At 37.9% G+C, this 25,262-nt stretch overlaps 5 protein-coding genes across 24 annotated transcripts in view; 3 read left to right on the forward strand and 2 right to left on the reverse strand.

Moving 5' to 3' along the window:
- Nucleotides 1-3,194, forward strand: part of LOC143154463 (uncharacterized protein CG43867) — a 277,793-nt gene extending 274,599 nt beyond the window's left edge. For 3 of the 10 annotated variants that reach the window (XM_076326568.1, XM_076326573.1, XM_076326570.1), the window contains exon 17: nucleotides 146-396. In XM_076326568.1, coding sequence (XP_076182683.1) covers nucleotides 146-304 — 159 coding nt within the window. In that variant the 3' untranslated portion in view covers nucleotides 305-396. Of the gene's footprint in view, nucleotides 1-145; nucleotides 487-578; nucleotides 789-936; nucleotides 1,073-1,149 lie in introns of those variants that run through there. The other 7 variants (XM_076326575.1, XM_076326571.1, XM_076326579.1 and 4 more) reach the window with 4 other exon arrangements.
- Naa20a (N-alpha-acetyltransferase 20 A) lies at nucleotides 3,185-4,464 on the reverse strand. Its single transcript, XM_076326585.1, has 6 exons — nucleotides 4,326-4,464; nucleotides 4,190-4,214; nucleotides 3,996-4,086; nucleotides 3,743-3,872; nucleotides 3,530-3,666; nucleotides 3,185-3,460 (listed from the first exon to the last, which is right to left on the reverse strand). Exons 1-6 carry the CDS (start codon nucleotides 4,376-4,378, stop codon nucleotides 3,375-3,377), a joined length of 522 nt encoding a protein of 173 aa, XP_076182700.1. The 5' UTR covers nucleotides 4,379-4,464; the 3' UTR covers nucleotides 3,185-3,374.
- Nucleotides 4,465-4,498: 34 nt separating this feature from the next.
- The window catches only part of Jbug (filamin-type immunoglobulin domains fbug), a 34,181-nt gene continuing 13,417 nt past the window's right edge, over nucleotides 4,499-25,262 (reverse strand). Inside the window, exons 15-41 of one of the 4 annotated variants that reach the window (XM_076326565.1) lie at nucleotides 17,913-18,059; nucleotides 17,594-17,821; nucleotides 17,200-17,514; nucleotides 16,891-17,109; nucleotides 16,484-16,804; nucleotides 14,919-15,140; nucleotides 14,647-14,834; nucleotides 14,280-14,484; nucleotides 14,073-14,210; nucleotides 13,826-13,999; nucleotides 13,450-13,757; nucleotides 13,150-13,378; nucleotides 12,938-13,066; nucleotides 12,640-12,855; nucleotides 12,356-12,532; nucleotides 12,039-12,278; nucleotides 11,822-11,965; nucleotides 11,596-11,754; nucleotides 11,364-11,512; nucleotides 11,087-11,273; nucleotides 10,760-11,022; nucleotides 10,520-10,691; nucleotides 10,231-10,449; nucleotides 9,959-10,155; nucleotides 9,560-9,862; nucleotides 9,406-9,470; nucleotides 4,499-4,517 (exon numbers count right to left, since the gene is read on the reverse strand). In XM_076326565.1, the coding sequence (XP_076182680.1) occupies nucleotides 4,514-4,517; nucleotides 9,406-9,470; nucleotides 9,560-9,862; nucleotides 9,959-10,155; nucleotides 10,231-10,449; nucleotides 10,520-10,691; nucleotides 10,760-11,022; nucleotides 11,087-11,273; nucleotides 11,364-11,512; nucleotides 11,596-11,754; nucleotides 11,822-11,965; nucleotides 12,039-12,278; nucleotides 12,356-12,532; nucleotides 12,640-12,855; nucleotides 12,938-13,066; nucleotides 13,150-13,378; nucleotides 13,450-13,757; nucleotides 13,826-13,999; nucleotides 14,073-14,210; nucleotides 14,280-14,484; nucleotides 14,647-14,834; nucleotides 14,919-15,140; nucleotides 16,484-16,804; nucleotides 16,891-17,109; nucleotides 17,200-17,514; nucleotides 17,594-17,821; nucleotides 17,913-18,059 (5,318 nt within the window). In that variant the 3' untranslated portion in view covers nucleotides 4,499-4,513. Of the gene's footprint in view, nucleotides 4,518-9,104; nucleotides 9,471-9,559; nucleotides 9,863-9,958; nucleotides 10,156-10,230; nucleotides 10,450-10,519; nucleotides 10,692-10,759; nucleotides 11,023-11,086; nucleotides 11,274-11,363; nucleotides 11,513-11,595; nucleotides 11,755-11,821; nucleotides 11,966-12,038; nucleotides 12,279-12,355; nucleotides 12,533-12,639; nucleotides 12,856-12,937; nucleotides 13,067-13,149; nucleotides 13,379-13,449; nucleotides 13,758-13,825; nucleotides 14,000-14,072; nucleotides 14,211-14,279; nucleotides 14,485-14,646; nucleotides 14,835-14,918; nucleotides 15,141-15,741; nucleotides 16,060-16,483; nucleotides 16,805-16,890; nucleotides 17,110-17,199; nucleotides 17,515-17,593; nucleotides 17,822-17,912; nucleotides 18,060-25,262 lie in introns of those variants that run through there. The other 3 variants (XM_076326564.1, XR_012994093.1, XM_076326566.1) reach the window with 3 other exon arrangements.
- On the forward strand, nucleotides 4,774-10,427 carry LOC143154514 (ribosome biogenesis protein BMS1 homolog). Its single transcript, XM_076326584.1, has 2 exons — nucleotides 4,774-6,071; nucleotides 6,147-10,427. Exons 1-2 carry the CDS (start codon nucleotides 5,215-5,217, stop codon nucleotides 9,100-9,102), a joined length of 3,813 nt encoding a protein of 1,270 aa, XP_076182699.1. The 5' UTR covers nucleotides 4,774-5,214; the 3' UTR covers nucleotides 9,103-10,427.
- LOC143154522 (uncharacterized) lies at nucleotides 20,147-23,802 on the forward strand. 8 transcript variants are annotated; one of them, XM_076326595.1, is made up of 4 exons: nucleotides 20,147-21,049; nucleotides 22,030-22,213; nucleotides 22,524-22,828; nucleotides 23,092-23,802. In XM_076326595.1, the coding sequence occupies exons 2-3, from the start codon at nucleotides 22,091-22,093 to the stop codon at nucleotides 22,824-22,826; spliced, it is 426 nt and encodes a 141-aa protein (XP_076182710.1). In that variant the 5' UTR covers nucleotides 20,147-21,049; nucleotides 22,030-22,090; the 3' UTR covers nucleotides 22,827-22,828; nucleotides 23,092-23,802. The 8 variants fall into 8 exon arrangements, with proteins under 8 accessions (XP_076182710.1, XP_076182705.1, XP_076182709.1 ...); XM_076326594.1 differs by lacking the exon at nucleotides 20,147-21,049 and adding an exon at nucleotides 21,281-21,509 and having other exon boundaries at nucleotides 22,003-22,213; XM_076326596.1 differs by lacking the exon at nucleotides 20,147-21,049 and adding an exon at nucleotides 21,281-21,509.

A 25,262-nucleotide genomic window follows, 5' to 3' on the forward strand; every position in this document is an offset into this window, starting at 1 on the left:
CAAAATGATTTAATGTCCATAATTCTTATTTGGTTTTTTTTATTCCAATATGCAATAGAAAATAATAGTATGATGACCTGTAGTAGCGAACGTGTTAAAGCTTGATTGTTTAAACTGTATTCACAACTACGAACGATCCGTACAGATCGATTTCGGAGAATACAACAATGACAAGGCACGAGGAAGCGGCCCAGGAAGCAATCCTCACCACCTGGTGCTTCAAGCCCTGGATAAATTTTATCCGATACGATACCGGACGAATATCACTGCCGAACAATTGAGGCAAGTGCAAGAAGAGAATTAAAGAAACCGTTGGAAAGTTACAAATTGATCTTAAACGAATTTCTTTGTTACAGAGAGCTGCAAGAGAAACTGCAAGACAAGTGGATCGCTTTAAAAGGTCGAAGCGTATTGGACTGTGTTCGCATATACCTGACCTGTACTAGAAAGTGGCCCTTCTTCGGAGCGACACTTTACCAAGCAAAAGTAAATAACGAGAGATTCTTTTCGATGAAAGTAATCATTATATGAATTCAATAACGAATAAGAAAGTAACATACAAATACTTTGTTCTACAGTTGAAGCAAGCTGAACCGATAACCGTGTGGATAGCCGTCTCCGAAGACAGTGTCACGTTACTCGAGCTACAAACGATGGCGGTGATGTGCCGTTACAACTATGGGAATATAGTCACATTTGGAGGATGTTTGGACGACTTTATGCTCGTCGCTTGCCCCGACGAAGGCGCCGCGGAACAGAAGCTTTTATTTGCACTTTCAAAACCTAAGGTACGCGAGTACCAATACTTGTTAAAAAATAATGAACACATCAATACCCATTGGAAAGTGATTAATATGCACAATGTATCTATCCGTACCAATGATTCATGTTGAGCCAAGTTTTTCAGACATTGATACGTTTTTGTGAACCTTGTAGATTTTGGAGATAACGTTGTTAATCGCCGATTATATGAATGCCTTGGGACACGCTTTACCCGGTACCCCGCAAATGAACACGTTAACCCGTAACGGATCTCACAGATCTATCAAATCCACTCTAAGACCTACCACTGGTTTGTAGAAATACTTTTACGACTTATCATTCGTTATCTTTTTGTTTTCTTTGTTAATGAAATAACATTCGCATTAGGTTCGAGCTGTCTTCCAACGCAACCGGATATTTTGAAGTCGACACCAGACCACCAAAGACCTTAAAACACTCTGGCCAATCGTATTCAAGGAATAGAATCAGGGGAAGGAACATTACTCTTGGTTCATGAAAGTCTGATCCCGCCAAGGCACTAACTTTATACTCGAAGGTACTACAGCCTGTATTATAAGAATCCGCGCGACAAATGATGAACAAAAAAAAAAGAGAAAACACTGATCGACACGCAGCAGTGTACGCTGTAGTTAATTTTAGTTGCGTTTTGTGTAAATTAGAAACGATGCTTACGAACGACGTATTTATGTAAATACCTGACAGCAATGCAGAACACACACACGCGCACACGCACACATACCGTACACACATAAAGAAAGAAAGAAACACACATACACATACACGCTCTGTGGTCCACGTTATGCGATTCAAACGTGGGTGACTGAAACTAATCGAAACGATCCGTAAACACTGCCTAAAAGTAAATTAGTATGTCTGAAATAACATCGAATAGTTTCGTTTGGAAAGCTAAGCGTCGCGCTGAGACTTTTTGCTACCGTATTTATATACCAAATTCAAAACGTTTAGCGTAAGGTAAACTACGTAAAAGTGGTGTATCACATACTATGTACATAATTAATCGGAGTTACTGGATGTTTAGAAGTCTAGCGAGTGATGCAGCGATACCTTTGTCTTCGATATGAGAGTACGTCGAGAAAGATTCTTACTTCTTGCCAAATCGACCGCAATCCACGTACGACGGGCTGCAACCGAACATTGCAGCTGCAAAATGAGAACGCACGTGATCATTATTACTTGGAAATAAGTATGCAATTTTTTATGAACACTTCTTTTAAACGCAAGGTGTATGTCGGATACGGTAAAACTGTACCTACTGTCGTTGTAGATTCGAAATACGATTTCGATCATTATTTTTATTCGCGCAACAATCTATACGTTTCTCGATTACGAATGTATTATACGCGACTTTGTTTTTTTCCCTTCTTCGTCGATTCGCTACATTTTACACGTTTGATCTTTTTTGTAATCTCAATCACTGGAAAGATCGATGTTGGACAGTAAGTACAGACAGTATTGAATGTAAGTCTCATCAAAGCTCAATCGTAAAAGGAGAATTCTTTATACGGAAACCGACGAACGGAACTTACATAATTGTCATGTTATTTTGATAACAGCTAGTCTCATATTTTATATTTATTTAACGTCTAAGCGAAATAAGTTCGTTTTATATAAGGACACGACCAAATAGATGTAATGGGAACGCATTTTCTTTGACAATTAGTATCGTTCCTGTGTAATGTATGTGCAACAACACTTTTGTACTAATTGAACGGTGATCCCGTCACTATAGAAGTTTTGTACGCGCTTGACGTGTCCTACGTAACTAGCAAATGTCTTCCTTCTCTTTAGTAACCAGAAATAAAATAAAATAAAAAAAAATATAAAAAAAAAAACAAGTTGAAAGTAGGGCTTTCGTGCAATATGTACAAGACTTCTATAATTTTGTAATTCCTGGGATAGGCTGAGAATGACTGTGCCTCTCTGAGCAGAATAGACAAAGTAATTCTATGCACGGCTTTGTTTAGCGCATTGAAGAATTTATATAAAATGAAACGATCGAACCTCAGATTACTGGGAGCAGTACAAAGATATGCAAGAACGACATTTTGTCTTTAATTTTTATAATACGCAATTAAATGCTACTATTCAGGTGCTTGGCACCTTTGTATCATGATGCAGTAAAGTCACTGATTCTGTAAATATCACGTTAGGCTTAAGTTTCTAGTTATAGTAGAAAGAGAAAAGGACAGCTGATAAAATTGAACAACGGTCATAGAAATTTCTTGCGATCGTCGGGCTGTCTGCGGTTATTCTACTGAGCCTACCACATTACATTTCTATTTATTATTTATTCGCATAAAATGACGCATAAAAGGCACGAGCGGTGTATGGCAGAAAGCATTGTACTATTGTACAGAAAAAGAAATAAACTGCTCGGATCTACACTTTAAGAGATTATTTATTCACTTTAGATGTTAAAAATTTCACCACAATAGTAATAATAATAATAATAATAATAATAATAATAATAATAATAATAATAGTAATAATAATAATTATAATTTCAAGTATATTTGAAAAAGTGTCATTTATTTTACGTCGTTTCCTCAAAAATATTTTTATACATACGTTTAGTCTACTTCTTCAGGTCTCACAGGATGAGCTAATGGTATCATGGATTTTTTCTTTACATCCCTCGAAAGTGCCTTCCTCATATCTGAAATATACAAAATTATGACTGTGAAATTTAAACGGTCATTTGCAAACACATCAGCAATTTATGTACCAAAAGCATCTTCGTCCGGATCTCCGTTATAATATTCTAGAACAGTTCTGTACACAATGTATCCCAACTGTTGATACATTTTGATTGCTATTTTATTGCTAACTCTCACAAAAAGATCCACAAAATATGCTTGTTTCCTGCAGTAAAGTAAAACATTTTAAAATAGACTTTTGGAATTGGATAACTGTTAAACCACATTTTCATCTAACTTACACTTCTGAAATCTCTTCCAATACTTTTATTAACATTGCAGCCAGACCTAATCTTCTATAATTAGAAGAAACTGTGAGGGCTGTTATGTGGCCATGCCAATTCTCCCTGTGCCCTTCAGCTTTTCCCATAACTTCGAGATTTTTCAAATAAACCAAACATTTAAAAGGTTGTGACAAGGCTTAAGTTTTGTGCTTGGTGTTAAAGTATGAATTGAATAACACAATATTTGTATAAAGAGAAAAGTAAAACTTACTATAACCCATAATTTCTCCACTCGGTGATACCGCTACTTGAAAATACTCAGGCCAATGTGCTAAATAATGAGTGTAGAAGGAAAGTCCATACTACAAAGCAAAATCTTAAGGAAAAAAGAAATTGAAAAGAACTGATTAATACAACTTAACAATTAACTGTTTATATTAAAAATCAGAACTATTTAAAGGATACTGTCTCTGTAAGTGGATCCAAGTTCCTAAAAAATAGAAAAACTGATTTAGTAAATAAACTTTAGCTAAATTATCGTACTTGCACTTTTAGGTTAGAAACACTGTCACCCCTTGAGATTGCATGTTTTGAAACTTACACGTTATTGAACTTGAACAAATCATTGCATGTAAAAGGCCTGATAGTTGTCATGGTTTAAAAATTTCGTAGGATTGTGTAAAGAAAGATAATGTCAGTACAACCTGACAGAAAAATAACACTAACATTTAACCTTTAATAGTAGTAGCCACGAACGTCGCAATTGAGGTACCTCGTGTCACTGAGTCATCATCTAACGACGAAATCAGAAACTATTTATTAAAAGTTACTTAAACTCATTGATACGCATTAAAATATGTAATAAAATATTACTGCATTAAAATCTAAATTATTTTTATATAAAAGAAAAGAAATAGTAAGAACATGATAATATGGATTCTACCTCAAAATTTTTGAATATAAAATATCAAATATCAGTTTGTATACTTTTTCAGTGCAATTTACAAATTTTTCATTAAATTGTGTAATAAACGCAAGCAAATATACAATGCTTTATTATATCAATTTTCTTATAAGTTTTTTTGTAATAATGGATAATCTACTACTGGTATAGAAGTTCCAAAGAAGTTGCTCCAAACCAAGTGAAATTCGTCATGAGGTCGCTAGTGTCTAAATTTTTCTTTATCGATAATACATGTTATATTTTTCAATTACTACAGATTGCCATGTGCTTGCGCACGAAAGGTTATATTTTATATAGCAAAATGTGCAACATTCAAAATAACAAAGTAGTTTCAAACATATTTGTGTTCTCTTCTTGTGTGTATCACATCTGGTAACAGAAAATTACCATTCTAAGTGACATATATTATAACCCTGATGTGTATCTAAATATATACCCAAAGTGGAATAGACAATTCATAATATAAGTTTTATTAATGTAATATATTTATGTGAAAGAAGAGAAAAGTTTTAAAAAAAGAACTAAAATGGCAAATGAAACGGAAGACACGATTACTCACAAAACTCATAGAGAACGTAATGCTGGTCGTAAAGCAGAGAAAAAGAAAAGCAAAAAGGACCACCATGTTCAAGAATTGACAGATAAACAGAAGAATCCTAAAGCATTTACATTTCATTCTGCAATTAAAGCAGAAAGGCAATTTAGACGAAAACAAGATATAGAAACTAAAAAACAACATGTACCACTTGTTGACAGAACACCCTTGGAACCACCACCTGTTTTAGTTGCAGTTGTTGGTCCTCCAAAAGTGGGAAAATCCTTAGTAATTCAATGTCTCATCAAAAGTTATGTAAAACAACCACTTATCAACATAGTTGGTCCCATAACAATTGTTTCTAGTAAAAAGAGGAGGGTTACTTTTTTAGAGTGTAACAATGATATAAATAGTATGATAGATATTGCAAAAGTAGCAGATTTAGTATTACTATTAATAGATGCATCATTTGGATTTGAGATGGAAATTTTTGAGTTTCTAAACATATGTCAAGTTCATGGTATGCCTAGAATCATGGGTGTTTTAACACATTTAGATTTGATAAAAAATGCAAAACAATTAAAAAGAACTAAGAAAACTTTGAAGCAACGTTTTTGGACAGAAGTATATGCTGGAGCAAAATTATTTTATTTGTCTGGATTACTTCATGGAGAGTATTTACGTACAGAGGTTAAAAATTTAGGCAGGTTTATATCTGTGATGAAGTTTAGACCTTTAACTTGGCGTAGCATGCATCCTTACATTCTTGTGGATAGAGTAGAAGATTTAACATCTCCAGAATTGATTAGACAAAATCCAAAAATTGACAGAACAATAAGTTTATATGGGTGTGTAAAGTTTTATACATGTATATTTTTGGCTTTGTATGTGTTTAAATGATAATTTAATATTTGTATTTACAGGTATGTAAGGGGAATTCCTCTAAACAAAGAAACATCCATACATATTCCTGGATGTGGAGATGTAAAAATCAAAGATGTGAATTTCCTGCCAGATCCTTGTCCTTTACCAGAGACATTAAAAAAACGTGCATTAGTAGAGAAAGAGCGTTTAATTTATGCACCTTTCTCTGGTGTCGGTGGAATAGTTTACGACAAAGATGCTGTTTATGTAGAATTAGGCGGTAGTCATTCTCACAAGGAAGAGGATTCAGGTTTGGTTGAAGCTTTAATGGATACTCAAGAAACACTCGATCAAAAATTGCAACATAGTGAACTACAATTATTTAGTAACACTGCTCCAATAAAATCACAAGATGTTAATAAAAGTTTTGGTAATTATATGGGAGAAACTGTGATCGACAGTGGCAGAATTAGAAGAAAAGTTCTGTTCCCTGATTCTGAAGGATTGATAAAATCGTCCGGTACTGCGTCGGATGATAGCGATCATGAGAATGACGAAGAGTCGGATGATGAAAACGACTGCGGCACCGAAAAAATGGATAAAGAAGTAACAAAATCTGAATGTGTGTTGGAGGACAATGATGACGACTCCGAAAACGAGAAATTAAAAGAAGAAAATGAGAACGAAACCGAAGATATGCACAATAAAAGGGGCATCAAGAGAAAAAATAAAAGCGATCAATCAAGAAATATCAAACGTAAAAAGGAAAGTGATTCGTCGAATAATTCAGACTCCGAGGATAGCGACGTGAATATGACTGAACAAAAGTCTCTGAATTCTTCTGAACCCAGCACCTCAGGGATATCGAATACAGAAATTTATCATTCCATAAGCAAAGAATCTGATATTTTGATCAAAAATAAGATAACAGACGCACTCAATTCACTGAACTCTCGTTCAAGCAAAGGGAATAAAAAGGAAGATAGCGAGAGCGAGAGTTTTGACGAACTCAGCGACGAAGATTCACGAGCTGGTTTAGAAATGGATGACACTGAAGAAACTAATCAGTTACAATATGAATCTTCCGGAGAAGATGACGAAAATGAGCAAGATGGTACCGAGGAAGAGAAAGAGGCCATTGAAAATGTGGAAGAGGACGAAGAAGACGTCGCGGACGAATTGAAATGGAAATCGAATTTAACCGAGAGAGCTAAAGAAGCTTTCGAAGAACGTCAACGAAGTAATAAGAATCTGATGAAAGTCGTATACGAAGTATTCGATAAAAGCAATATCGTGCAAGAAACAGAAGATGAGAAAACGAAGGAAGATGAAAAGAATGATAACGAAATAGGCGGTATTTTCCACATAGTTCGAGAGAAAGAGAGGTTAAAAATTCGAGAACGAGAACTGGAGAATCAGGAAGAATCTGTATTCTTCTCAGAAGCGCCACGTGATTGGTTGGAAGAAGAAAACAAGCTGCTCGTAACGAATCGTTTCGTAACAGGAAAATGGAAGGAATCGGAGGATGCTAAGAAGCTCTTAGAATTGGACGATCTAGATGACGAGGATTTATACGGAGACTTCGAAGACTTGGAAACCGGGGAGAAACACGAAACAAATGCCCCGAAGGAATCGACGAAGGATGAAATGGAAGAAAAGAAAATGCTCATGGAAAAGAAGAAAAAGTTGAAGGAAAAATTCAACATGGAATACGACAACAGCGAGAACAAGTCGTATTACGACGAGCTAAAAATGGAGGTTGAGAAACAGGCAAATCTGAACAAGTCGGAATTCGATGGAATGGACGACGACATACGAGTTCAATTGGAAGGGTTTCGTCAAGGTATGTACGTGCGTGTTGAAATAGAGACCGTGCCTTGTGAGCTGATCACTAACCTAGATCCTACGTACCCACTGATCATCGGTGGACTCTTACACGGCGAAGAGAACATAGGATACGTACAAACGAGGATCAAAAAGCATCGATGGTACTCGAAGATTTTGAAGAGTAGAGACCCGCTGATACTTAGCCTAGGTTGGAGACGATTCCAAACCCTCCCAATTTTCTCTAAGTTAGAAGACAATTTCAGGAGTAGAATGTTGAAGTACACACCGGAACACGTTGCTTGTATGTCGCATTTTTGGGGCCCTGTCACTCCCCAGGGTACTGGAGTTCTAGCTGTTCAAGACGTTGCTACCAGGATGTCAGGATTCAGAATAGCAGCTACAGGTTCCGTCGTCGAGATGGACAAGAGCACGCAGATCGTTAAAAAGCTCAAGCTTACCGGTGTGCCCATGAAAATATACAAGAAAACGGCATTTATCAAAGACATGTTCAACACGTCTCTTGAAGTAGCAAAATTCGAGGGTGCCAAGATAAAAACTGTATCCGGTATACGTGGTCAAATCAAGAAAGCTGCCTCAAAACCGGAAGGATGTTTCCGTGCTACTTTCGAAGACAAAATACTGTTGAGCGACATTGTGTTCTGCCGAACCTGGTACAAGGTTGACGTCACGAAGTTCTACAATCCGGTAACGTCACTTCTATTACCTCCAGAGGAAAAGAATAGTTGGAAAGGGATGAAAACAACTGGCCAACTAAAGAGAGAAATGCATATTCGTATGCCAGCCAATACGGATTCCATGTACACAACCATTGAGAGAGAGCCAAAGGTGTTCAGACCTCTGTCCATTCCTAGGACCTTGCAGAAAGCACTTCCGTATATGGACAAGCCTAAATTAATGTCTGGTAAACGCAAACCCCACTTTAAAGATGGTAGAGTGGCCGTGGTACGCGAACCAAAGGAGGAGAGAGTAGCAAAGCTCATGCAAATGATCCGAACTAATTACGCCTACAAACAGGACCAACTAAAAGAAGCCACCAAGAAAAGAGTGGAAACGCATCAAGCTCAGGTTGCCGCTGAAGAGGCACGGAAGTTCAAGAGGCAGAAGGAAATGAAGAAACACGTGTTCAGGGAACTCAGTAAGCTGGAAAAAAAGAAAAATAAGCGATAATATATAATGAAGCGCATTACGTTTTTATATTGTTTGATATACAGTGTAATTCATGTCTGGGCTGAGAATCTCAAAAATGAATTGCCTCAATTGTACAATAACTGTTGACAGTGTTATGTCACGTATGTAAAATAAATTGATATTTACAAAAATAAAACCCTGGCGCATCGTTTGCAAAGTAACGAAACTTGTCAAAATATCGGTTTTATTGCAAACATTTAGATAAGTTACAATATAATTATATATTATCAAAATATATTATTAGTCCGTACAAAATAACAACTTTATATGCAATGTTCTTACAATATAGCTTGCGAACCACGCCATGATGCGATGGTATGATGCCCCGTTGAATAATTGTCTCCACCCTGAAATCAGTTAACAAATATATTTTCGACCTTTCCGTTGAGTTGAATATTTTCGGTAAGTATTTTATTCAAATTGCCAAAAATTTTACCTGCGTTAACATTAACAATTCGTCTTGCGTATCGACGATTTTGACGGGAAACGGAGAACCAGGTACCAGAACCCCGGCCCAACGAACTTCGACTCTATAATCACCTGGTTCCGTTGGATCGTATCGACAAAGTATTATCCGATCCTTTTGAGTTTCTCTCTGCATTTCTACTCTAAATGCCCCCTTAGGACCACGAACTCTGACCGTGAGTTGACCAGCACCGGCACCGCGAGTATCGCAAATAAAACGGGATTGGAACGTTGCTAATACTCCGTGTTCAATTCCCGGTCCATACACCCGAACCTATTGTTAAATGCAACGTCGTAATTTAAATTTAATATGTTGAATTGAAATAAAAATGTACACGGAGTAACAGTAACTTGAGAAATTTTAAATTACCTTCGAAGCATCAGGGGCACCGGAAACGCGTAACGTAAAAGGCGAACCCGGAACATGTTCTCCTGCATACTTAATTGTTAAGGCATGACGACCAGCCTCTTGAGGTTTTACATTCAGCGTGAACGTTGCATCGCCATGATCGTACAATTCACAGTAAGCCACTTTGTGAGGGCCAACACAGTGTGCCGTTAATTCGCCTGCACACCGAAAAATATTTGCTTAAAATACATTGACGAGTAATGAATCTGTAATTCCGAATATAAGACACTTACCAGGTCCTGCACGTCTTGTGTCGATGAAACTTCTTATTTCTTGTCCGACTATGCCATTCTTCAGTCCATCGCCCGAGCAAATAACTCGCGAGGCATCAGCTGCGCTTGTTACGTTGATTTGCAAGGGACACCCTTTTAATTGTCTTCCATTCCACGATACGGTCATTAAAAGGGGATCGGGAGTTAGCGGTATGTAACTTGCACGATATACACTGTCCCCTGAACGTAAAATCAAAAACATAACTTTACGAAAACAGATGCGATCATCAAAATAGGCTAGGCTACACACCTAAATGTTGCAACATTACGTTGAGTTCGTTAGTCGGTGAAAAAAGTTGAACTTTTGGTGTTCCGCTACCAGCTTGAGAACCATCTATTGTAAAACTAACTTCTTCTCCGCATTTTGCAGATGTTAATCCCCTCCCTCTTAATAATACTCGACTTGTATCCTGTACTGGTGGCTACAAATTAAGAATAATACTTAAAATTGTTGTAAGAAACAACCACTCGCATTACTTTAGTTACGTACCTCTAAATCTTGAACTATTACCAGTTTTGGGGCTCCTGGGAATGGTGTTCCGTTGAACAATATTTCTAAACGGTGCTCTCCACCATTTATTTGCGGCGGAATGAGCTTCAGTCTATTGTTTGACGTCATTTCAAACGATAACGTCTGATCCCCTATTTTTCCGGTGAGTTCGCCTGGTCCTGCCTCAGCGGTATCGAAGCTAATTTTATTCGATGGATGTAGCTTTAAGCGTCCAATATCGTCGCACACAGCTGGCCAGCCACCTTAAAGGTATAAAGTAATTATTTCTAAGTACAAATATTCTATATTTTTTTAATCATTACCTACCGATTACACGAAGATTTCGTGTATCTATGATTTTTGGATGCCAGGGAGATCCAGGAAGCTGTTGTCCTGCTGAGACAACTCTGATATCGAATACACCAACCTCGCTTGGAACGTAAGATACGTTCCATGTACCTGGGTTAGCTCCAGCTTCAACAATTGCTTTGGAAACACTGTCTGGACCATCAACCTATCAAAGAACATAAGTGCATTTAAGTTTGAGTAGAAGTAGTTGAATACAGGTAAGTAGTATTTTTAATAGACGTCCTAATGTAAATACCTGAACTGCTGGAGGACTTCTAGTACCAGTAACGATGAAATGCGCTGCTTTATCTGCGTGACCACTTAATAAACCTTCTCCCTTTGCACGAGCTTGTCCGGCTGCATCAACCGTGCATACTACTGGACTACCAGGTATGGGACACCCTCCTACGTGTACAATTATTATTAACAATAATTTTCATAATCAAAATTAGTTACATAGTTTAAAATAACTTGCACGTTAATCTTACCGTACGTAATGTTCATCATGTAAGTACCGGGTACACTAGGAGAAAATTCCACCATCTCGGCACCATCGTTAAGCGGAGTAACTTGCAATGGAAGCTCTTGACCCAACGGACTCGTTGCTGTTACATCCAAATCCGCCATTCCAGCATCTGTCTTCATTACTACAAAAGTATATTATTATAATCAACTTGTTCTGCTGTTCCATACATATCCATTTAATATACGTACTTTTAAATGCGATATGATCGTGAACAGATACTGTCATTGGACCTAATTCTTGCAGTTTTACTTTAGAAACGTCGAATGCTTGACAGAAAAAGGGCGAACCCAACACAGGTTTCGCACCCTGCAGAACATCGATTTTGTATGTTCCTGAGGAGAGGAAACATTTTTAAGTAAACATTATTACAAATGTTATCCTTAAATTAAATTAATGCAAACTTACCGATAGTGTTTGTTGTAAACTCAGCAAGCAAATTTCCATCTCGATGTTGGTAACACCGAACTGGAACCGCATTACCTTGTGGTCCGCTGATTACAACATCAAACTCTTTCCCAGGACGCCCTAATGTTTCGATCGTAAACGAGGTCACTTTACCAACGCACGATTGGTACAATCCTAAACCTGTTGCAGTTACTTCCCGTCCTCCAGTGGGACTACGAACAGTTACGTCCAATGGACTACCTAAAATAAAATTATATGGTTAGTAACAAAAAATGAACCACGAAATGGATAAAAAAAAATTGACACAAATATCGTACCCGAAATGTGAATCTCGTTATACTTCATGTGAACCCTATGAGGAGCTGCTCGTGTTGGATGAAAAACTATTTCATATAGACCATTTTCTCCTTCTCTAACTACACTGTCAACGTCAGCTCCAGCGGCGCGCACATTCACGGCCAGTTTTCCAGGTCCAGCTTCTTTTGAGGCAATTACTATAAAAACATTTTAATTACTATTCGAAACATATGTTCTATAGCTGTAAAGTACTTAGTCGATGCATTACGTGCATACATAAAAGTATATTATATACATATCGTACCTATAATACTTCCAGGTCGATGGCAAACTACATCTGATACTTCTTTAATCGTAACTTTTCCAGGGTCGAAAGCTTGAAGCGTCTGAGAACTTATCATCTTGTGACCGTCACTAAAAATTACGCTATAAGTTCCAACCTGTCGCGTTCGGATTTCTACTCGATATAAATTAGACGATAATTTCGTCAAAGTGCATGGGATAATTATACCATCAGGCCCTGATTAAACATTCAATTGGAATGTATCGTTACAATATAATTTACAGAAAAGAAGACAATAATACTTCAAAAGAAACTGTACCTGTAACTTCGGCAGACACAGGACCTTCTAATCCCGGCATTTCTAAATCCATATATGCTGTATTGCCAACTCGAATCATAGATGGTCCGTCTAACATAGTACTAACTACAGGACACTTAAATGGACTCCCTAATGTATAATAATATTGTTGATTTTACTTTAGTGAATATTAACTAGTACTTGATGACAAGAAGAAATGTTAAGTTACACACCTGGTACATTGTCATCGTTGAAACTGATATTAACGTAATGGGTACTAGTAGTTTGTGGAACGAACGTTACATCGTACAATCCACGAGCACAAGCAACTACTTCAGCTTTAACGGTATTATTTTCTGTGCTCACTACTAATTCTAATGTTCCTTCACCAGCTTCTGCAGCATCAACTGTAAAAGTTGTTGCTTGGCCCAACAAGGCTTCCGTAAGACTCGATACGTGAACCTATATAAATGTAAATTAAGTTATAATATCAAAAATTTTTAATCTTTTTCTACGTGCTATAAAGAATGTACCTTCGTAACATCATAAATATTACAAGCAAATGGAGATCCTTTTACATGTTCATTATCCACTAACACGCTAATATTATGCCTGCCTACTTCCATAGGCACGAAGCTAATGTTATATTTTCCATCTATGGGTTCAATTGTAATAGGAAGAGATATACTAGATGGTGGCATTACGATCACATCGCAATTTGTCGAAGGAGCTTGTGGGTCTACAGTGAATGACATCAGCTGCTTCACTGCTCCCATTTTTAAATTGTGACCTATAATTGTTGCTTGACCTGCACCGACTACTTTACAGCTGAATGGTGAACCTGCAAATGATATATTATTGCAAGTACCACAAAAAAGAAGCGAAATTTAAAACGTACTGATTACATACCTGGAACAGGTTCTCCGTTAAAACGAACACTGAGACTGTGTACAGCAGCTTCCTGCGGCTTGAAATTAACTCTGAACTTCGCATTTCCTTCACTTTGTACATAATTTGGTACGTTTTTACCATTCACAGCAACAATGATTTCAAGATTGCCAGCACCTGCTTGACTAGCATTAACTGAAATTAAAAGGTACTCAAATGAATTAGAGTAAAGGTATATTGAATAATTAAATAAAGACCTTTAACTTACTGCTGAAGAAAACTGGTTTGCCAACAACTCCACTATTTATATCTGTCACCTTTACTTTATCAGCATTGTAAGCTTTTACTAAAAATGGGCTACCTTCTACGTGCGATCCGCTTAATTTTACTTCAACGCTATGATCACCTATAAATTTTATTCGTTTTGTTTTAAAAATGTTTACAAATCTTTATTGTTGATTATTAATTTACATACCAACATCTTTTGGGGTAAATCCAGCAGTGTAAGTTCCGTGCCCACTCTGTTTAACATGAACTGCTAAACTTTCTCTAGTGGGTGAAAGAACTTCTACTATAGGCGTTCCTAAGGAGGGATCCGCTTCTATTGTAAATGTTGTTAAGCGATTTACAGATACTTTTTCGAGTCCCTCGGTTATTATTACTTTTGCAGTGTCGCTCACCTAATTTTTAAAGATAAATTATTAATTATTTCAAAAAAACATTTTCGACCTTGAAATGACATCTGTTTCTCTATCCACAAAAGTAACAGCTCTCTCACATAATACTTCTTTCCGAAATTTTATACATTTAGAAAATGTACAATACGTGTTACAAGGTAGTACCTGACAACTAAAAGGACTACCAGGTACATCCTCTCCATTAAATCGTAAATCCACTGTATGGACAATTGGCTCCCGAGGTGTGAAAGATATCGCATACGTATGTGGACCCTGAGCTTGAGCAGACGTAGGTACACGACCACCATTTACCGTTACTTCTAAATTTCCTGGTCCTGCTTGACTAGTTTCAACTAAAGTAAAAATTAAGTGTGCTACATATACTTCTTAATACGGATTTCATACATCACAAAGTATTTCACGAATGAAAGTAATACCTAAGAAAGTTACAGGCAATCCAATAACACCGTGTTTAGCATCCTTTACTTTGATGGCAGCCACGTCATATACTTTGCAGCTAAATGGACTACCAACCACGGGAACATTCCGATGGCTTACCGAAATTCTGTGTTCTCCTACTACTCTTGGTGTAAATGCTACGCTGCAGGTCGTGTCTTTGTTGTCAGTGACTTGAGCGGGTACAGCCTGTCCATTGGGTCCTATCAAGTCCGCCGGTTAGTTGTTTAATACAATTTAGTCAGCCAACTACTAGGGTGGATCGGATGGACACCAAAAGTAGATGATGGGAATTTATGCACGGCCAACAAGTTCTTTCTTAATGTTAAGATTTTTAATTGCAACAAGCAATATTTTATTAAAAAAGCAATGTATAAATTGTTATGATAAAATAATGGCTGCAGATGCATGATTATAAATGTAATTAATCTAATAATTAATTTAATTTGATTAATGCTTGGTTAATACTATACCTCTTGCATGTTATTGCGAAAAATGAAATTATATGGAAAAAAACAATGCAAGCAAAATGTTCAAGGTTCAGAAAATAGGAAAAAGAAACTACTAACGAGAGATCGATTTGTTGATTGCATTGTTGATTGATTTAACTAAATATGCACTATTCAAATACATGATAATATTGGCACTTTGGATAAAAGCATTATGCAATATTTCAAATTCAATCTTTGTACCATAGTGCCATAATTCTTAAAAATTAAAGTGGAAGTAATAATAATTATACATATAGCACCATACAAATGGCTGTCATGTGAAATATACTTGTATATATACATGTACATATACGTGCACATATACATACATATATACATATATATATACATATACTTGATTCAGCAATTGAAACGAAAATTGCAAAGCATTAGTCACTGTTTCAGTAATTATCTGCGAGAGTGGAACCGAATCCCGTATAATACTCTAAGATGGTAACCAACGATTAAAACACAAGAAAAGAGCATGAGAAACTATCCTTATGCAACATTTTTAGAAGGTCAAGTTAGAAACCCACCACCAATTTATTTAATATACTCCATTATTAAGGTAAAAATGAGATTAGTTTTGTTTGAGAAGTCTAGTAATGTCGTAGTCTGAAAGCTGGCCGACCTGCAACAGAGAGAGAATTGCTCTCAAGCCAGAGATTAACAAGATAGTCAAACACAGAGGCACAACTTCGTGCAAGTTTCCACCATGATTAACAGAAAAATATATAAAACGAATTATTACAAACAAATCAAACAAAAATTAAGAAAAATTAACACGGAGGTGGTAAACGAAACATAGAAGGTGCTTATATATACTTTCGGTCGTCGGCGGAACCGTTGTGCATAAGTTGCAAAAATCTTGTAACATTGAGTTAGATTTAAGGAATATCAAACATAGAGTATGATGTCGCTGTGAAGGTAATGATTTTTGTGCAATAACAACAAAGATACATCTTTGAATTGAAAGATACGCATGCTGCATATACGTAGTAGTAACGTAAATCTGAAGTAAAATATATCAATATCGGTAAAAACAGCAAATTTACCTTCAACGTTAACTTCTAAATCTTCCAAGCTACCGGCAACATTACTGACAGTAAGATAGCTTTGCCGTCCTAAACCAGCACTGCTTAATGCCTGCCCACTCACTGTTACATGACTATCACCACCTACCCGAGTTACAATCGGACAGCCTGGCACAGTTCGTTTGTTGAAGGCTATATTAATTATATGTTCGCACGCCTCGAATGGTACAAAGCTAACCGAAAATCGTGCATTTCCTTGTGGTGTGACTTGAGTAGGTATATTCTGACTACGAGCCGATATTGTAATTTCTAGATTCCCTTCGCCAGCTTGACTTGCATCAACTGTCGCAAATAACAAAGACTTAAATGGAATGGTTTCAATGTACATCCAAATCATTTGATGTCTTATTTCTTATTTTTTACCATACCAGAGAAGTGTGTTGGCTGACCAACACTACCCCTAGCTACAGGGCCAATTAATACTTTGTCCGCATTGAATGCCTTAGCTAAGAATGGTGTGCCATTTACAGGATGTCCATTATACTCGACACTAATTGAATGGACGCCAACGTCTCTTGGAATAAATTCTGCTGTGAAACCACTTTTTATGTCACCCGTTACTTTAACGGGCAATTCACTACTCGGTCCTAAAAAAGATATTCTTTGCTAGTATTATGTAACTTTTTTGTGTTGTGAAAATTTCACATCTATGATATTATACATTCATCACTACCAACCTCTTACAGAAACTGCAAGTTCTGCACTCCCACTACCATCAACTCCCATATGAAAACTAGCAGGTTGATCAACTGGAATTAATTCCAGATGATTTAAACTTAATGTTACCCTACTTGTATCGGATACATTACAAATAAAGGGGCATCCTTTTACTGCTTCTCCATTGAACTTTATATCTATGTAGTGCGGTTTAGCAATTTCAGGTGTAAAAGAGACCAGACAACGTCCACCTCCTACTACTTGAACATGATTGGGCACCTCTCCTTCGTTTATGGAGATTTCAAGCTGCCCTTCGCCAGCAGCGCTAGCATCGACTGTAAATACAAAGAAAGTTCAATGATAGATTTTCATTATTGAAATTTTCTTATACTTAATTTATTCATTGTTAATTACCTCTAAATTGGCAGGCATGTCCTACAACAGCACTGGGTATATCGGTAACTTGAATCAAACTGCTGTTGTACACCTTGGCGACAAGAGGTCCTGCCGGTAGCTTTTGTCCCGCGATGCTTACTTCCACGAGATGACTGCCTACTTCTGTTGGAGTAAATTCAACTCGAAATTCTCCAGAACGTCCTGGTTCTTCGTCTATTCTTGCTGGTATGTGTCTCTTAGATGGTGCTGAAATTGATTATTAGATTTTATATTAAAAGATTTATGCTTGCAAACATCATTCTATATGTAGAATGTACATTTAACACTATATACTTACTTATAATTTGGACGTCAATTTCATTACTGTTAAAGCCAAGAGCAGAAAGCTCAAACAGTGCGGGACTACCTGAAGGGACCAATCTTATGGAGTCCCCGATTACTGACATTTTTGGGGCTGGCATAATGCCCACTCGCCAGGGTGATCCTATTAATTTATAATTTTACAAATTATTTTATTGATTTAAAAATTGTCAACTGTATAAACAAACATACATAACGAATATTATCATAAAAATTCATGGAATATATAATGCAAATATTTTCAATTCAATGTTTGCAAAAGACAATGTTTGTATAAAAACACTATTGTATTAAAAAAGTATATTTAACGCACAACATTTAAGTAAAGTATAATAATCTCTCAGCGATTATCTCAATATGGAGCGTTAACTTGTTCGAAACAGTGAAAGAAATCAATCTAATTTGTAATCACGACACTTTGAATCAAATTTCAACTTCCCGGAAGTGCAACGTGACTCCAATCAGATGTCTCCTAACCTTTATATCTGGCATAAGGGCACGCGCGGATCATAGAGAAAAATAAGTTTCGTAAGCACCGCGGGAAAATTCATAGAACTATGTTTATCTAAACACATCGTTGAAAAGGCTGACAATCGCGTGATCGCGCGAGTATTCGAAAAAATGGGATTACCTCGATCACCTTTACTTTCCAGACTAAGAAACCTGAAAAACGCTGAAAACCTTAAACGAAAAAGTGTAGAAAAACTTAATTAAATTACGAATGACCTAGATATCGATCGTAGAATTAACGAAACACGCGAACCGAATCTACCGATCAGTAATAAAGCTCGTTCACGGAATACACTTTGATCTCGGCCATAAGTACGAAACAAGTATCAAGTTTTCACAGTCGCACGCGGCGAACCGATTCGACGTTGATTATTCGACGCTCTTTGGTGAACGTTGAACGCGAACAATTCTCTCGAAGATCCATTTTGACACGATTATTGAAACACGGTGGTAGAAATTTTGAACAACACTGGAACGAACCCGAACAATCGAAAACAACGAAAAGATTCTTGCAGCTTCGGTTTCACGACGAGGAAACGTCAGCAGATCGCGATTCACGACAGACTCGAACGAGTCGAGCGACGGGACGAGTGTGGCTGCCACTGGATTGCCGCTCAGGCCCAAAACCAGGGCCGTGCATTTCTTGGTGTACGCTCCACGATTTTATTCCACGTTTTCTCTTCGAGCGTTTCTTCCGCGTTCAATTTCTTCTTTCTCAGAAATTCTACTCCCGACGAGTTATCATTTCATTTTACAAGATTGCATATTTATACTCCATATCGCACTAATTTATCACAACTCTGCGCAAAGAATCTATATCAGAGTTTCTCAACCTAAAAACGTCAGGGTCTCTCGAGTTCACCGTTACAATTATTATTCTTCGAAAATACAAATATACAATAACAACCGATACACCTTTAAATTTTACTAAAATGAAACATCCTCGGCGCTACAGACAAGCGAAGACCCGCAATTTCGATCGATCGATTTTTCATTCGGACACGAGATACTGTTACCGGTCGTATAAATCCGTTCCTTTCCTTTCGCGTTTGAATCTCACGGAACATTCGCATCGGGATAAGAGCAATTAGAACGGGGCTTCAAAGGGAGATGTTACGACCGTGGTTCTCCCATTCGTTTCTTGCTCGTTCGACCAGCTACAGTCTATACCTATACGTTTACAGGATACCTGATCTGCGTATTTCGATACCTTAAGGTCGGCCGCAAATAGAAACCTCGCTGTTTGCATTCAACACGGATCTACTTTTCGAGCCGGCCAAAGGAAGAACCGCGGTATTCCACGATCGAGAGCCATCGATGATTAATAACCATCGAGGAGTATCGGGTACAGAAGTGTAATCTTCTATGCATCGCGATTCTACTTAATAATCGAGTTTCTACGCGACGCGGTACGATCCACTACGCGAAACGAATTTCAAAACGTGGAACGTGTACGTATGCAACAACGCAGCGGCTCTGTTTAGAAAATACGAGAAATGTGTCTCCGCTGCGTGTTACAATTCCGCAACGTTCGTGCCTCGCTATACCACTTGGAAAAAGTTCAGAGAAGCGGCGTTCGGTTCACTGTGCGACGATGGATTCTTTTTATTTTTTTTTTCTATTTCCTTTTTTTTTTCACGGAACGAACGTAATTCCCTGATCACGATGCACGTTTGGTTTATGACACGAGTAATTAAAAAGAAGACCCCCCCGGCCCGTTCCAATGCACGTAATCCGTCGTTCAAACTGTAAAGTGCAAACCTCATCGTTGGCACGGTATTTAGCTTCGAAACGTATCACGAAACCGTTTCTACGGATTCTCGCGATCGTGTACAAGTTTCGCTCCCTCTTTTTCCTTTTCTTTTCTCATTTTTCTTTCCCTGGTCGTGTTTTATTTCAACGCAACCAGCTCTGTTATCTAACCGATCGTCTCGGAACATACGTACCGATCGATCGACCGGCTTCCATACGTATATCGATCACGCGTAACTAATTACGTGGTGATAATTAAGGACGACATACGACGACGGTGAATTGCGCACGTACGAGAGAGCAAAACAAGCGCACAGCCTCGTCCCGTGGACGTTACGAAATTAACGCCGCCGTGTATTTTGCAACGTGTTGCGTTCTTCTCGGACTTCGTTAACAAACAAATACAAAGGGGAGACGATCGTGGCATTTAGAACCGCGTAAAAGAAAGAGAAAAAAAAAAGGTGAAAGAAAGAAAAAAATCAAATTGCTGCGACATACCTCGTGGTCGCCACCCAACGCGCACGTCTCGATGTCACGGAACGAGACTTTTACTCGGCGTAAACGAGAGGAGAGAGAAAAAAAGAAGAAAAAAAAAAGAATTAAAAGCCGCGAATTACAATTCCGTTCGCGTACCATCGGGTGCACGCGGAACGGTTTTCACGGATCTTGGTTCGTGCCGATTGATATCTGTGAATCGTTGGTGTTTCTTTTTTCTTTTTCTCTCTTTTCTTTTTTTCTTCTCCATTCCGAATCGCTTTGCGCTACATTCTCAACGACGAGAGTTACGTCAAACGGAGTGTGGCTGTGCTCGTGAGTCGCTGCATTCCCCCGACATAACGGGTCACACGGAAGGTAACTCGTTCCAAAAATTTTCGAAAACGCTTCCACGGGCGGGTCCGCGCGCGCGTTCACGCGGCCACGTGGGCACGTTTTTCCGAAAATGCAAACCGGCGGGGCGAGGAACGCGTCCGCGCACGGCGAGTGTGAATTTTATACGAATGCGCGACTAATCGTTACGAGATCGGGGGGGGGGGGGGGGGCACCGTTTATGCAAGAACAAATCGGAATCAATTGAACCCAATGCGTGTGCACGGCCGCCGCATTGTTTTCGTCGGGCAACAGTGATTCACACTCGTGGCCTTTATTGGCGCTGCTGATAGCGGTTGCATAATATTTTATTATTATTTTACGTCACGGGGAAACATTTTTCCCATTGCTGAAATATTCCATCGACGAACGCGGCACGATGTTGGGAACGTCGATGACACTTGCTCGATTACGCTTGATGTTCAACGTTTTTACGATATTTCTGGTATTTATTTATTAGTTATTATTTGTTTATTATCTTTTCAACGGACGTTCGAATTTTAACAATATTTGTACCTTCTTTTTTTCTAAACTGAATATTTAATTTTCAACAATGTTCGTGGTATACTTTTTCAATGGATGTTTGAATTTTAACAATATTTGTACCTTCTTCTTACCAAATTGGGTATTCAATTTTCAACAATGTTCGTAGTAAACTTTTTCAATATCGATATTCAAATTTTGACAATATTTATGATATTCTTTTTCAATATGGATATTCAAATTACAACGCTATTCGATGATATTCTTTTATATAATGAATGTTCAATTTTATAAATAATCTGATATTCTTTTTCAAAATGGATATTCAACTTACGACGCTATTCGATGATATTGTTTCACATAATGGTTGTTCAATTTTGGTGAACGATCTGACATTCTTTTTCAAAATGGATATTCAAATTTCGACAATACTGGTGACATTCTTCTTTAAATAGATATTCAAATTTCGACGATATTCACAGCCACTCGGCCAGTTATCTCTTATTCAAATGGAGTCTGTGAAATGTTCATTCAGACACGAGAATGCTATTCCCGAGGGTATTTTTATCGCGCCAGGAAGATCAGCATCGCTGTTGCAGTCTCGAGTCGTTGAAGTCACCGAAAGCAACCGAGTTGCATAAGAACGGGACTGCGAGTTTTTACTCGGTAAGCAGATGCATTTACTCCACGCTCGTGTAATTAGCACGTAATCGGAACTTTCATAGTTAATATGTATTCTTATCGACGCGTTACGGTGATTCGCGCATCGTGGTTGAGCAGTAATTTCGCTCGTGTGCGCCCGTGACTGTGCGCACCACCACGGATGACGGTTCTCACCGTCAAGTTTATTAATATTCAAACGATTCTTGATTATCATCGAGGTGGAGTCGTCGACGATGACGTTATTCCGATTCACGATGGAAATTCTTACGGAATAACTTGGATGTCATCGACGTTCGGGGGCTCACGAATCCAGGACAGATGCAATATTAATATATTCAAACGATTCTCGATTATCATCAACGTTAGGAGTCATCGACGATGGCGTTACTTAGATGTTACGAACGATGGAAATTCTTTTTCTTCAATTACAATCAACGTCGGAAGCCTCGAATTTCGAACAGCTACGATGTCAATTGTATATTCAAACAATTCGATTTTCAACGATACGAAAATGATCATTCGTAATGATTTCACTTCGAGTCGCAAACGATGGAAATTCTTTCTTCGAGTACAATCTATGTCAACAGGCTCAAATTTAGGACATCTGCGATATTAATGGTGCGTATTCAAACAACTCGGTTTTCATCGAGATGAAATCATTCGTGATGACTTCATTTCGAGTCACAAACTTTGGATATTCTTTCCTCGAATTTAATCAACCTCAGAAGGCGCAAATTTCGAATACTTAAAATATTAATAGTGTATATTCAAAAAGTTCAATCTTCATCAAGATGAAATCATTCGTGATGACTTTATTTCGAGTCACAAACTTTGGAAATTCTTTCCTCGAGTACGATTTATATGGACAGATTTAAATTCAGGACACCTGCGATACACAAGACCAATCCTCGATTATCATCAACCTCGAGATTCATCGACGACCACGTTGTTTCGTGTTACAAAACGATGGGAATTTTTTCTGCGTGGAACAATCGACTCGAAGGAGGGGACTCGAATTCAGAACGAACTGCAACGAGAAGACGAGGCAAACGGAATAGAGAAATTTGTTCGATAACGCGCGAGAGAACACATTCCACGTGTCGTACGAGCCGTGTGTCGTTCTACGGGGTGGCTCGTAAACCCAAACAACCGCAAACGTTTCTTCCACGATAAATAATAACGGTCCGATGCGTGCTCGATCTTGCATACGGCCGCGCAAAAACGGGATTGCAATTATACCGATCGCTGTTACGATCCGTGCAATCCGCGGAATAGAAACTCCCGGGTTACTTAACCCTTTGCACTCCTTAACATTTTTTCCTTTTTTTCACCTACTAACAATTTCTCAATTAATTTGCAAAATAGATCAAAAACGAGGGTCTCGATAAAACGTTGCGTCGCAACGGTGCAGAAAATTTAATGAAAACTACACACCATTGCAGTGTGTAACAAATATATTTTTCATTTATATTGAAAACGATGGAAATATAATAAAATAGTTTATATTAAATAGTAATAAAGTAGTTTATATTAAGTAGTGAAAAAAATTGTTTATAGGAAAAACAGTAATAAAGTAGTTTATATGAAATGGTAATAAAGTAGTTTATATTAAACAGTAATAAAGTATTTTATATTAAATAGTGAAAAAAAGTAGTTTATAGTAAATAGTAATAAAGTAGTTTATATGAAATAGTAATAAAGTAGTTTATAGTAAATAGTAATAAAGTATTGGGTTGTTCGGAAAGTCATTTCGTTTTCCAAAATGCAGAATATATAATTTAATCAAATGTTTATACACTCTTAAAAAATCGTGTTTCATTTTCACCAAAAAAAAACGAAAGGACTTTCCGAACCACCTAATAGTTTATTTGAAACAGTAATAAAGTAGTTTATAGTAAATAGTAATAAAGTAGTTTATATTAAATAATAATAAAGTACTTGTAGGTACTTGTAGATACTTATAATACCGACGGAGTACAACCACTTTATTGTTACTTAAGTCTACTTTATCGCTCTAATCTAGCTCAACACTGATGTAAAAAAATATAATGTCGAGCCACACTCAACAAAGGAATGATAATGATCAACCGCCGCCAAAAGAGAAAAATAATTTTACATTAAATAGTAATAAAGTACTTGTATTACCTCCAAACTAAATACAACCACTTTATTGCCATTTAAGTCTACTTTATCGCTCTAGTGCAGCTCCACATTGGCACAAAAAAATATAATGTCGAGCCACACTCGACAGAGGACCGGTAAGGTTGAACCGGCGCCCGAAAGAGAGAAGTAATTCGATCCGCGGTGTCACGCGTGCCCCCGTGATCACCGGTCGTTATTTTTCCGACGTCGATCGGTCACGAGACGTCAGCACGCGCAGTTACGCGGATTACGTTTACATTTACGTAGGCAGGGGACCGAGCAGTATCCTCATTCGTAACCAAATACGTCGTCTTGGCGAGCACAGTGCGGCTCCGTGACCGCACCTACGTTCTGTATGATATTCCTTTTCGGTTGTTAATGTATTAGAGGAACTACGACCGTTAAATACCGCTAGACGAAAGCGTTAACGTCGCTTAACGTTGCACGCCGATCGTCCATGACCGACGACGTTCGTACACGACCCACGGTGTGGAACTCGAGCGAAATATCTTCTCTCTTTCTCTCGTGAGAGAAAGAAAGAGAGAAAGAGAGAAAGAAAGACGTATCGTACGAGTCTCGTGCGATCACCACGTGAAGAAAAAGTAGAGACGAGATTCGAACGAGCGTCGACGAAGAACTTCGTCGCACCGAGAGTTTCCATAGATCGACCTTGACCATCGTTGGTGGCTCGCATTAAAATAAAGGATACGTATGTTTCCTTGGAAGAGGTCGTAACGGAGCTGGGAACGCTTTGATACGCTAATACTCGCAGCGGATCGTAGCTGGTATGGGGGGCAACCGACAAACGTCGTCTTTACGGTATTGTAGGCCACGTGCGAGCGCGTGGTCACGATTGCAGAATGCACTCCTCTACATGGTATCTAAATAATATTCTTTGTGCGTGGGCAGT

This window comes from Ptiloglossa arizonensis, chromosome 1 (assembly GCF_051014685.1).
Source record: "Ptiloglossa arizonensis isolate GNS036 chromosome 1, iyPtiAriz1_principal, whole genome shotgun sequence".
NCBI classification, from domain to species: domain Eukaryota; kingdom Metazoa; phylum Arthropoda; class Insecta; order Hymenoptera; family Colletidae; genus Ptiloglossa; species Ptiloglossa arizonensis.

Excerpts from the sequence above, each read along its gene's own strand:
- Naa20a (XM_076326585.1), bottom strand. The coding sequence starts at position 4,378 with ATGACAACTATCAGGCCTTTTACATGCAATGATTTGTTCAAGTTCAAT. Across the intron at positions 4,215-4,325 it reads TTGTTCAAGTTCAATAACGT|GAACTTGGATCCACTTACAG; the intron begins GTAAGTTTCAAA and ends TCTATTTTTTAG. Across the intron at positions 3,667-3,742 it reads TTGGAAGAGATTTCAGAAGT|GAAACAAGCATATTTTGTGG; the intron begins GTAAGTTAGATG and ends ACTTTACTGCAG.
- LOC143154514 (XM_076326584.1), top strand. The coding sequence starts at position 5,215 with ATGGCAAATGAAACGGAAGACACGATTACTCACAAAACTCATAGAGAA. Across the intron at positions 6,072-6,146 it reads AGAACAATAAGTTTATATGG|GTATGTAAGGGGAATTCCTC; the intron begins GTGTGTAAAGTT and ends TTGTATTTACAG.
- LOC143154522 (XM_076326590.1), top strand. The coding sequence starts at position 22,371 with ATGACGGTTCTCACCGTCAAGTTTATTAATATTCAAACGATTCTTGAT.